At 39.8% G+C, this 11638-nt stretch overlaps 2 protein-coding genes across 5 annotated transcripts; one reads left to right on the forward strand and one right to left on the reverse strand.

Moving 5' to 3' along the window:
* The first annotated feature begins 153 nt into the window (after positions 1-153).
* si:dkey-71l1.1 (uncharacterized protein LOC569883 homolog) lies at positions 154-4373 on the forward strand. Of its 3 annotated transcripts, none has more exons than XM_056396623.1 (10): positions 154-325; positions 755-954; positions 1280-1347; positions 1471-1563; positions 1703-1804; positions 1949-2054; positions 2342-2464; positions 2598-2674; positions 2764-2866; positions 2942-4373. In XM_056396623.1, exons 2-10 carry the CDS (start codon positions 771-773, stop codon positions 3079-3081), a joined length of 996 nt encoding a protein of 331 aa, XP_056252598.1. In that variant the 5' UTR covers positions 154-325; positions 755-770; the 3' UTR covers positions 3082-4373. The 3 variants fall into 3 exon arrangements, with proteins under 3 accessions (XP_056252598.1, XP_056252600.1, XP_056252601.1); XM_056396625.1 differs by having other exon boundaries at positions 154-321; XM_056396626.1 differs by having other exon boundaries at positions 154-301.
* An 858-nt stretch (positions 4374-5231) lies between these two features.
* Positions 5232-11201, reverse strand: bicdl2 (BICD family like cargo adaptor 2). Of its 2 annotated transcripts, XM_056396621.1 has the most exons (10): positions 11079-11201; positions 9905-10394; positions 8759-8974; positions 8417-8533; positions 7546-7692; positions 7207-7353; positions 6861-6935; positions 5924-6006; positions 5739-5853; positions 5232-5635 (listed from the first exon to the last, which is right to left on the reverse strand). In XM_056396621.1, the coding sequence occupies exons 2-10, from the start codon at positions 10148-10150 to the stop codon at positions 5468-5470; spliced, it is 1314 nt and encodes a 437-aa protein (XP_056252596.1). In that variant the 5' UTR covers positions 10151-10394; positions 11079-11201; the 3' UTR covers positions 5232-5467. The 2 variants fall into 2 exon arrangements, with proteins under 2 accessions (XP_056252596.1, XP_056252597.1); XM_056396622.1 differs by lacking the exon at positions 7207-7353.
* Between the last annotated feature and the right edge of the window lie 437 nt (positions 11202-11638).

Raw genomic sequence — 11638 nt, forward strand, 5'->3', positions numbered from 1 at the left:
TACTGTTAAGTAAGTAAGGCAAATGAAAATGTGTAAATTATATATTCATAATAATTCAATTGAGTTGCCAATTGTCGGCATGTAAATAGAAGAGCGTCATTTTTAAGACCACAGAATTCGACTCATGTTTTCAGAGGGGCACATTTGCAGGGTGGCCCATCACATCTGGAGCAGGGAGCTATTTACAGCATCAGTTTATCACAGCATCAGTTGCCTTCGCATACTTGTCGTTTATTAAAGAAGAAAACCCAGCTGACAGCCTTTCTCATGTGCACTTCTCAGTTCCGCACGGGATTTTAAGGTGTCTTGATCACATCGGACGTAGGTAGTAAAACAACTAGCGCACATACAGGCATCTGTTTTTGCTGATGCTAAGGTCATGCTAGCTAACGGAATTGCTGCACCTGCACAGGAAAACAACAGACAACCTGGCGTGATGCACATAGTTGTAATCATCCCTTTAATTCAAGTTTCAAATCCAATGTAAACCAAGTTAATGACATAGCAAAAGACATTAAAAAATATAAATTTGCATTTTTAATTTTGTTTGCATCTTTGATTTCATTAACTTGTGAATAGCTGTCAGTAAGTGCAGGTTTTTGTGCAACAACAGACATTTTATATTCTGAAATATTATATTTGATTTATATTATTAGAGTCTGGCTTTAAAATTGCACGTTCCGCAGGAAATTAGACAAATAAGTGGGTGACAGCATCCTCATAAATCGCTCCTTTGTCTCATTGGGCCTTGTAGGAAGTGTTGTGCCCACATGGGCAGTGTCCTAGCCTTGTCTTCTGGTCCAGGCCATCAGAACTGGCCTTTCTCCACGAACCCCTCTCCTTCTCGCTGGGACAACCATCCTGCTCACTGGGACAGTCCGCCACGCTGGGAGAGGAGAGATGGCCGCTTACCCAACCCAGGCAGCTTTCACTCCCTCCACAGGAGCTGCAAAGGTATGTGCTGTATGTATACGCAATTGAATGCTGGATGCAAAAAGTCATCAGAACATTGAATATGTTTACATCCACCTCAAAGTTTAAATGCAGTTTGCTCTCCAAAAATAAAAGATGTATCTGTCCGACTGTAGCTGTGTTTTTATGACCCGGTCATAATGTTTCAGTAGCAATAAATTAGTTACATGTAACTCCTTAAATCTGAAAAATGAAACTCTGTATTTTCACTATCAGAAGAGGAGAATAATCAGATGATTACATGCCTGTAAATGCACCAAATGTGATATTTATGGTTTTGATATGACTGTTCTACCTATCTCCCCAGATGTTTTTCCTCAACAGATTGAGGGTGTTAAGATGCTCATCAATAAAACTCTGAGCAGCTTCTTCAAGGTGACTCTTTCGCCCACATTGATTTACATTCAATCAGTTTATTGCATGTAAAGACAATAAGGATGTAAATCTCTTGCATCTTAAAATGTTATAATGCCTGATGTTTAACGTGATTGCTTCCAGGTCAGTCATACTCTGCATCTCAGTGCTGTTAGTCCCTCATACTACCGGTTCCACGTGGAGCATCTGCAGTCTGACGATTTCAGCAAAGACAAGGTCAAGCACGAGTCATCAGATGATAAACATGTTACCACTGCTTTATCATTAATGTTTTTAGCGCTTACAGTGGAAAACAGACAGAGATATTGGCTTTGTGATTTGATAGGTTGCATATTTATCCTTCCTCATATTTTAGGATGCCCCAGCATTGATCGGTGAAATGGACTCTTCTGGTAGTCTGAACGCTCACGCTCTGTTGCATCTCTCTGAGCGTGTACGAGCCAGAACAGTGTTCCAGGTGAGGTCCTAAAATCCTTCTCTGTCCGTATAGCCATCTATCCCATACCACATTCAGTCACTGTTTCTATAAAAGTCAGTTATGAAAATCAATGCTCTTTGCTGCAAACAACTCAACATTCAAATTCTTGATTCTGTGTTTTAGACTCAGCAGTCCCAGTTTGTAACATGGCAGTTTGAGACTGAGTACAGAGGGAACGACTTCACCGCTGCTGTGACAGTAGCCAACCCAGATGTCCTCAGAGAGTCAGGTGAGAAACGACACGTGGAACGATTAGAGCCTCACCTGAGCATCAAATTAAATGTCAAATTATTTTACACCTGCATTTGTAAAAAGACACAAGCATGAATATCAGTCTTGATTTATATTGTTAAGGAAATTATGTAGTTTCCTCGATATGATATATTGCTATTAGCTTTTTAAAACCATGTCTTTTGTATCTGCCCTTAATTTGAAGTATTGTACCACCTTGCCTTATCTAATCTACTTGTATTGTATGTATCTGTGTGTGTCTCTGTGTGTATTTCTATGGGGCAGTTATCCTTGTGGCACACTTCCTGCAGAGTGTGTCTTCTGGACTGGTTTTAGGAGGGGAGCTCGTCTACCATCGGGGAAGAGCAGAGGAAGGAGGAATTCTTACTTTGGCTGGACAGTACTCACGTGAGATTTTGTTGTTATTTGTGAATCAGCTTTAAACATCTGATTTAATTTAGATGGCATGTTTTTTGTTTGTTTTTTTAAATCTGTTTTGGTTGATCCAGCAGCAGCAGCATTTCACTTTCTCTTCATGCAGGACCAAACTGGGTGGCAACGCTGAATGCCGGGAAAGGAGGCGCCCATGCTAGCTACTATCACAGAGCCAACAAACAGGTATAGCAAATACCACCATACTCTATATACATAACATATACTTTACAGCATATTGCAAAAATGCATGTGCATGTGTGCGTGTTCACCAGATCCAAGTTGGAGTGGAGTTTGAAGCCAGTACCAGGACGCAGGAGACCACAACCTCATTCGGGTATCAGATGGAGCTCCCAGAGGCCAACATGGTCTTTCGAGGTAAATTTCTTTCAAATGTCATGCTTGATGAAAGCTGTTCAGAAAACATACAGAGACCTTTTTCTGTGTGTCCAGGTATGATAAACAGTCGGTGTATAATAGGAGGTGTGTTGGAGAAGCGCCTGACCCCACTCCCTGCCACCCTGATTATGGGCGCCTTTGTAAATCACAGAGGTGACAAGCTGCAAGTGGGACTAGGTGTCCATGTGGGATAATCTTCCACTAACCCCTGCTGCCATTACAACTCACTGTCAGGACCACCGTCCAGAGACCTGTTTCAGAGGCTTCATAATGACCTGCTCTTCCAAGGTTTGTCAGCCTCAGTAAAACTCTTGGAACCATCTCAGTAAAGGGGAATTTGTTTTGGGCGTTGAAGCCCAAAATGTTTCTTTAAATCGATGCATCTTATCTTGCAACCTACCTCTCAAAATGGAGGTGATGTTTTCTGATTGGGTGACAATAGGATTACACAGGAAGATTGGATTAACATTTTGAGGGGATCAACATATGTGACTTGATATAAATTCCTGTCTCCCTGAAACCAGACTGCAAGTCACCTTCAGGATAAAGGACACAGAAAGGATTAGTGGCACACTGTACTGTAAACTGCAAATAAATTAAAGTTTTATACTGTAGGTAGACACAAAGAAACTTTATGGATATAGATTGCATTAAAAGATAGTAGTTTTTTATTTCATTTTTAGCCCATTAACTAGAATTTATGTATACCTGACCTGTCTGCCGACTATATCAACAAGTTCACTGTTGTTTGTAAAACTAATACATGATTTTTCCCATCTTCCACACAGCCATTGCTTTACATTTGTGCCAGTATCATTTGAAAATCAACTTGTACAAACAGCATAGCTTGAATCCATTGCTGCCCGCAGCATTACCACATGATACTGACAAAGAAAAAAATTAAGCTGATTAAATGTTCACTGATTAATTATCTCAAGCCAGTTCCTATGAGATGATTTTCACCGACTAATACTGAGAGGATAACTCTAGAAACAAAGTGGTCAGCAGTAATGTCAGCTCTGTGTGAGTTTTAGTAAATGGGTGAAAAACATACTAAAACACCAGTATGATCACTAAAATTGTGTGTGTATGTGTGTGTGTTTGGTTGTGTGTTTGATTGTCATCTTTTTTTGCCAGCATATTAAAAGTGTGTGAGAGCACCACACGCAAACAAATCCCCAGTTCACTCGTAAGACAAAAGGTGCTCCACCATATATACTAACCCCAGCTGAGGGATGTGTGAGTGGCTATGCACTAACTCTGCTGAGCCATTACTGTACTGTATGTATATAGATGAAGGCATGTGGAAACACTGACTTGTATGCAACTTGCACTACCCACGCTGCTTCTGGGCATTTGTCCTGTTAAACATAAGAAATGTTGCATATGTATTATTTCTACATTATGTCATATAAGCATGGAGAGAAGTGGAAGGGAATGACTGTCTTTTTGGACTTAATTTAATAAAGATGTTATTTGTATTATAGTTAAGCTGTTTTGTCTTCACCGAGTGTATTAATATTTGTAGCGACATATTGCAGTTCTGCAGATATGCAGTGTACTGTGCATTCATTGTGTTTTAAAGCTCCACTATCAATTCTTTTAGTATTATATTAGCTAATGGCTAATATGAAAGGGGTCACTCCTAGTGACAAACCAAAATAAAACTGCCACATAACTCTTAACTCATCCTCAGCACCAAGCTGCTTTTAGCCTCCTTTAATTCATTCTTTTGGTTGTACTGTATATTGTTTAGAATATAGTGAACTTAAGAGACAGATATTTTTTAGGGAATAGTTAGAAACCAAAATAAAGCAAAAAGGACAGTGAATATTGGACATCTTTCAGGGCAGTAAATGAATGTGTTGCTAATGTGTTCACCATAACAACTTAGGCCATAACATGAGTTTTGTGTTCAATTAATCTTTGTGTGCCTCAAGGTGTATTTAGATAGAGAGCGAAGCAAAACCATTCCAGTTCTCACATTTTTTTGCCATGAAAAAAGAAAGTGTACCGACTGTGAGGATGTTAGCTGTAGGCTAGCTAGCGATGCACATGACCATTTCTGTGGGAGAGCCCCTGGGCACTTTCTGTTACTGCTGTCCTGTCTCTGTCCCTTTTCATGAGGCCCCAGAATTTGGGCAAATTTGCATAAACGTGAAGCATTTTCAAACTGGCATCTTAGTGTTAGTTCGCACTGCTCTTGCAAACTTGTATCTTTGAATTAACTTTGTATACAGTTGCCTATAATACTCATTTCGGTGTCTGAACACAGTCAGAATGACCAAAAAAACATTTAGGAAATACAGCTTTAAGATACTGCAAACCACTCAGCAGAGATTCATTAGTGGCTTTAACTTTTTAATATTGTATAAATTCCTAAAAACTGAAATTACTGATATATAGTTACTGTACATCCATATATTTTATATACAAATATATTTAAATATATTCAAATATGAGGTCTGTAAACATTTGACTTGGTGATTCTAATAACAGTACATTATCTGGCAGCATTAGCTCACAGTGGCAAATATAAAGGCAGATACTCAGTCTGTTTGAACTGCTGCCAATTCTCTGTTATTTGTCTCTGAAAAAAGAGAAAAATCCTTTCCCTCCTTCTCCCTTCACTCTCAAAGACTTGCTTCTTTGGAGTCCCACTGAGTTGTCTTTCTCTCGCTGTTTTTCCTTCTTTCTCTCCTCTTCCCTTTGCTGCACCTGCTGATTGATCACCAACCGCATATCCTCCTGCGACGAGATGAAACGATCAGATAACCTTTACGCTGTGCTATTTTAAATGTGTTGCCAAAAGGCATCATTTTGAATTTTATACCCCTGTTCTCAGACCCACCTGCCAGGCATCCAGCTCTTGAGACAGCGCCACCTTGTGTTTGATCGTGTTGAGAAGCTGCTGAGTTAGTGTTTCCTTCTCCTGGCGCACCGTAACCAACTCACTCTCTAAGGAACTGGACATTGATATGAAGATTAACAAAACATCACTAGTTTCATCAAATCAACAAAGGTGTTTAGCTTTACCTGTAGCTTGGCTTTTCAGGGCTGCCTCTAAATGGCTTGATTTCTTCCCTCAAAGTCTCCAGCTCTCCTTGCTGAGATTGTAGCTGCAAAGTGTGAAAAAGAAGACAATATATTTATACTCAGCTCCAGAGATCCCCTTGATCCCTACTGAAAAATATATCAGACACAGAGCATCTTTATAAAGCTCAGTATTTTTATATCTTAAAACTTATACTGTAACATATAACAATATAATATAATAATAATAATATAATATAAGTCACATCTACTTCTCTTTTATTGAAAAATCCAGAATCTATGAACATGCAAATATCTTTTTGAGTACTGGACACAAGATGTCACCCACTTCACTGAAGTCTATTATCAGTGTATGTAATATGGAAGTTTCAAGTTTCTCACCATCACACTTTTGTAAGATGGTGAAACTGGCTGGACCGTGATTGGCCCTAAACCAGATGTTATGTCACAAAATCATATTCCTATATTCGTGTCGGATTTTAGGTGAGTGCAGAGAAACTTTTCTTCTTCAGCAGATGGATTTGTAAAGGCTTCCATGTATCAAGCGCTGCACATACATAATGTTGCACAGTTAATGGTTAACCATCCAAATAAGATATAAGGAAAGCACATTTTTAAGTGAAGGACGGCTTTACCTGTATTAAAATGCAAGTGGTAAAACTACAATATGCTTAATTTCATAAATTAAGTTAAATATATTGATGTTAGGCTACATACTATCTTTTTAATGAATATAAACAGCTAATCAGCTAATTGCGCTAGTATTTCTGTAACAGCAAGGATTTTCACCCATTTCAGATATTCTAAACCCACTGAAATGGAAACCAGCATCAACTCGCTGTCTCCCCTACTCAAGGTCAATCCCCATGTTAAATTGTGTTTGTGTATGCGTGGTTATATGTTGTACAGTTCCACAGACCTTCTCTTTGAGTGCTTGAATCTCTTCATCTCTTGCTTGCAGGACTGTGGAGTGAGCCAGAAGAGCCTCTTTAACCTGTTTAGCAGGAGACAACACAACAGTTTAGAAAGATCAGTAATTTCAAAACACTCATGAGAAGGTGTTTGTGCTTTTGATGCAAATTTGATGAAAAAGAAGGTTGGGAATTTTTTTTTTTTTTTTTGGGGGGGGGGGGCGGGGCAATTAGTATCAAACTAAGGAAGCATGTGAGAACAGGGTCAGAAGAAGTGCACACCAGGAAAAGTAAGACTGTGAAGTTACCGTGCACCTGTCAGTGCAGTTGCCAGTGTTTTGTCTCTGTGTGTACCTGTGATTGCTGAATTTCACTAAGCAGAGACAAAGGTTGTGTGTGAGCACTGTCCAGGATGCTCTCTTCTCCCAGGCTCAGAGATTTTTGCTGTAGAGAGCGATTCAAGGTACGCAACTCAAACACCACTCCCTGCTCCTGCTCTATCTACATATATGCACACACAAACACACATGCAGTGAGATACAGGCACAAGCACGCACACAAATCAAGAGCTTCAAACTAGTCACGTTAGTGATTTCTGTTAGTGTTAGTAATATCTCCTGTGGCTCATGATCCTCTTCCTGTTTACCTCAGGCTTTTTCTTTCAGTGTTCATCAGCCACTCATTGATCCTCACCTCTGCTTCTTTCTCTCTCAATTTCATCTGGAGCTCTGACAGTCTCTCTCTTAGTCCCTCTCTCTCCATACGGAGTCCATCACTGTCCTCCTGTGTAGCTTTTAGTTGTGCCTCCATGTGCGACAGCCGCTCCAGCAAAACTCTGTTCTGTAAAGGGAGGAGGGAAAGATAGATAGAACACAAAATACTTGTAAATAAATGGTGCAGTGAAAGTGGTGGAAGAAAGTGGTAACTGAAGTTATTGCCTTGTTTAGATCATGAAGCAAGCAACTCTGGCTGCTGGATTATGCCTCTGATGAACATTCAAATAAATGCCATTCATTTCAGCTAGAGTGCAATTCATCTAGGACCAGGTTTGATACTTATGCGTCTGAGTTTGTTAAATCTCAAGGGATTTATTCAATATTCTGCTTATATTTGCATCTTAGCAGGCAGAGCTGTACACTCGAGACTTGAACTTGAGTCAGAATCAAACCACCCAAACAGGACTTGAGATTTGATTTCAACTTGATTTAAATTAGACGTCACTCCCTAATGACTTGACCTACAATGAGACTTCAAAGCAAATACTTTTACGTCTCAATTTTTAAACAGCTACAGGAAGGCCTTGGCTTGCACACCATGAATATTTAAACATTATTCTTTGATAGGACTTGGTTTCAGCTGTATAAAAACACAAACATAAACATAAAATTGGCTCCCTACTTTCACGTCGTATTATAATTTCATACTTTGACCATGTTTGATATTTAATGCTTTTTGTGTATGACCTACATCCAGCATTCAAGATGGCATGATGTCTTCCTAACTGTCATGTCAAAACTGTGGCATTGATTTACTCATGCAAAACATTAAGAAGTGGTAAGTATACCTCTGCTTGAATATTCTTTATCTGTGTGAAGCTGATATTTCGGCTAAAAGATGATTCTTCCATCTCTTCTCTGAGGGAACGAATCTCAGTCCTCAAGGAGTGTTCCAGTGTTACAGCCTAGATGGGGAGGGAGGTGGAAAAGTTGAGAGGCTCAGTTAGTGACAAAGGATGACTCCCAAAACCTGCTAGTCTGCATTGTTCCTGTCTGTGACATGACATCACAAACAAGCGCAGACAATTCCCACACACAAACACGCACACATCCTGTCTACACCTAGATTCTGTTCATTCTAACAGCGTTACAACATAGTCATGACCTTGGGTTAATGTCTTAAGACTAACCTCTGCTAGCTGTTCAACCAATCGTTGGTTATGATTGGCTAACTGAGTCAGCTGTTCGCCCTCATCCTTTCTCTGGGCTCTCTCCTGGCTGTGATGTTGCTCCAGCTTGGCCCTCAAAGCAGTTAAATCCGTAGTCAGCTCTGCTTCTTTCTGACCAGATGCCAGTTCATTCATGTCCAGCCTCCTCTGAAGAACATGTTTCTCCTGCTGTAAAGCCTGAAATGTTAAACACAACATTAACTGGCTGCGAGGCGCCACGACGAGATCAGATACTGAAATACATGGATTTTCTGTTCTTGTGACTTTGAATGTGAAGTGAAATTTACATCTTGTGATGGTTTCTGTAGGCAGTTAATTCATAACAGACATTATGACATGTCATTGTAGGAAAGTGACAGGTATTACAAATAACACTAACAATGGTTCTGTTCTATTCAAGTGTCCCACTAAGCTATGGCAGTGAGGCAGCCCAATACCAGGACTTCACTCATATTATTATTTACAGCTGTGTTTTTCCTACTTTCACATGTCATAATGTCTTTCATAAAAATACTTGTTCTTATTTACTTTATATCAGGGAAAGATTTATACCTCCATTGTAATGAATACATTTAAGTAACATAAAGGAAAAATACTTACAGAAAACTAGCAGTGTAATAATAAAAATAGCACAATAAAAATACTACAATTGTAACTACCTGTTTTACCACTTATAATGATAAGAATCTAAATACATTTACCTCCGTCTAATAGTTTTATCCATGTGATTTGCAGAGACAAATATGTGGGCAAGTAAAAACTTGATATTAGTAGTAAATTTCATGTTGAATATATTTGTTGTATGGTTTTTTAAAAATAGTTTTACATAATTCTATGTTTTTGTTATCTTTACTGGTTGATTAGATGGAATTCATTTAAGATGGAATAAAATGAATCTTCATAGTTACAGTTACAGACTTAGTCTTTCCAAATTTAGAATGATGGCACTGCAGGCCAGAATCACAGAAATTCAGATTGATTGTTCGTGGCAAACAGTTTTCAGTTTTCCTATTGTTCACACCTGACTATTGTTTTTAGTGATGTCAAAAAGTTTGCAGAGTTGAGGAAAAAAAAAAACCACACTATTTGCAGCAGCAGCATTCTTACCTCAATCTCCCTCTCTCTCAGCTTCAGAGAGGCTGCCAGCTCCTCACTCTTCTCCAGTAAAGCCTGTCCCAGCTCTGCAGCCAGTATCAAATCTGTCTCTATCCCTCCTCCGCTGTCATTGCTACCAGGACATGGTGCAGATGATGGGAGAGCAAAGGAGAGAGACACTGAGGAAGATGAGGACAGTGGGAAGAAGGAGTCCTCCAGGCTGGGGGAAGGAAGGCTGCTTTTCCTGGCGGTGAACATTGTTTTTGCAGGTTTGTAGGAGTCAGCTGGAAAACATCATTCCAGGTGTTGTAATCCACACTCACACAGGTGGCAGATGGACAGCTTTCTGTCCTTTTCTGTTTCTTGATGGTCTGGTCTGGAGTGGTTGAATGAATCAATTCTGTAATCCAATATGTCCCTGCCAAACTTGTTCTTCACTGTGTTGCTAATGGTCCTGATGCTGGTATCATTCAAACCCTGTCTTCTCTTTTCACAGAAAATTCTGTGGGGGAGAAATACACCTTCAGTGACACAGAAAACCACCACAAACAGATTTATTAACCGTAACTGTGGAATTCAGGACATGTATGATGACGTGTGAAAATCAGACAAGTTGTTTTCTAGTAATCTAATCTCACATGGCCTTTAAGGAGGTCTTTTGTCTGACAGGCACTTTTGTTACTCTGACCGAAATACCAGCGCCACTGTTAGCTTTGTTCTGCTCCCCTCCCTAAATTCCAAAGACATTGTGCTCTATTATTTCCAACAAATCCAACAAAGTCTTGACTGTTCCCAGAACAGTCTCTAAAGTAATCAATTTTCACTACAATGCTTGTCCACCTGTCTTAAAACAAGTCCAAAATGAGACTTGATAAGATGTTCCTACCACATATTGTTAATTTACAATCACTGCAGGATTATTTCTATATAAATTCTGTCTAGGTAAACTAGTCTCCCCAGCCATTTCTGCCTTTAAGCGTCATGTCACCATCTATCTTTTCACCTGTTACAGTAAAACCTGTTGCTATCATGAAACCATGCTGTCATCCCACTTAAAATCATTCAAAAGCAAAATAATGAACTCATTCAAACATGACCATGACTTTTTGATTATGAGAACTGAGAGAATCTGTTTTAATTCATGTTCTACCTGATTCTGAGGGAACAAAAATGAAGTCTGTCTTACCTGACAGTTCCCAGCCAACTCGCACGAAGCAGGTAAAGTCTTCCTGTTTGGTCAGTGTGTGTGTATGCGTGTGTGTGTGTGTGTGTGTGTGTGTGTGTGTGTGTGTGGTGTGTGTGTGTGTGTGTGTGTGTGTGTGTGTGTGTTTGGGTGTGTTTGCACAAGAGAGGCTCAGCTGGTTTCCTTGGCAGTGGAAACATACAGTATGTAAATACAGCCAGTGGCTCCACCTCCTGAGTTAAAAAGTTAAAGGAAGCAAACAGAGGGAGGAATACACAGGGAAAATGGGAACAGTGGTGTGTCTGCAGTGAGAGTCATTGCTCTGACATCTAGTGGCTGAATAAAGTAAGGGAAAACATACAGTATATTAACTCTGAGGAATGTGTTGTTGCAAAGTCGAACACTCTGTTTGAGCGGGGGTGAAACAGGGTGACAGATGGAGAGAGGGGGATGCCAGGAGACAAACCAGAGTCTGTCTAATCTGACCCTCCTCCTCCTCATTCCCCATCCTGTTTACCTGCATGAAAGTTTTGAAAGGAGCTCTGTGTGTGCGTGCGTGTGTG

The sequence above is a fragment of the Seriola aureovittata genome, chromosome 15, assembly GCF_021018895.1.
Source record: "Seriola aureovittata isolate HTS-2021-v1 ecotype China chromosome 15, ASM2101889v1, whole genome shotgun sequence".
NCBI classification, from domain to species: Eukaryota; Metazoa; Chordata; class Actinopteri; order Carangiformes; family Carangidae; genus Seriola; species Seriola aureovittata.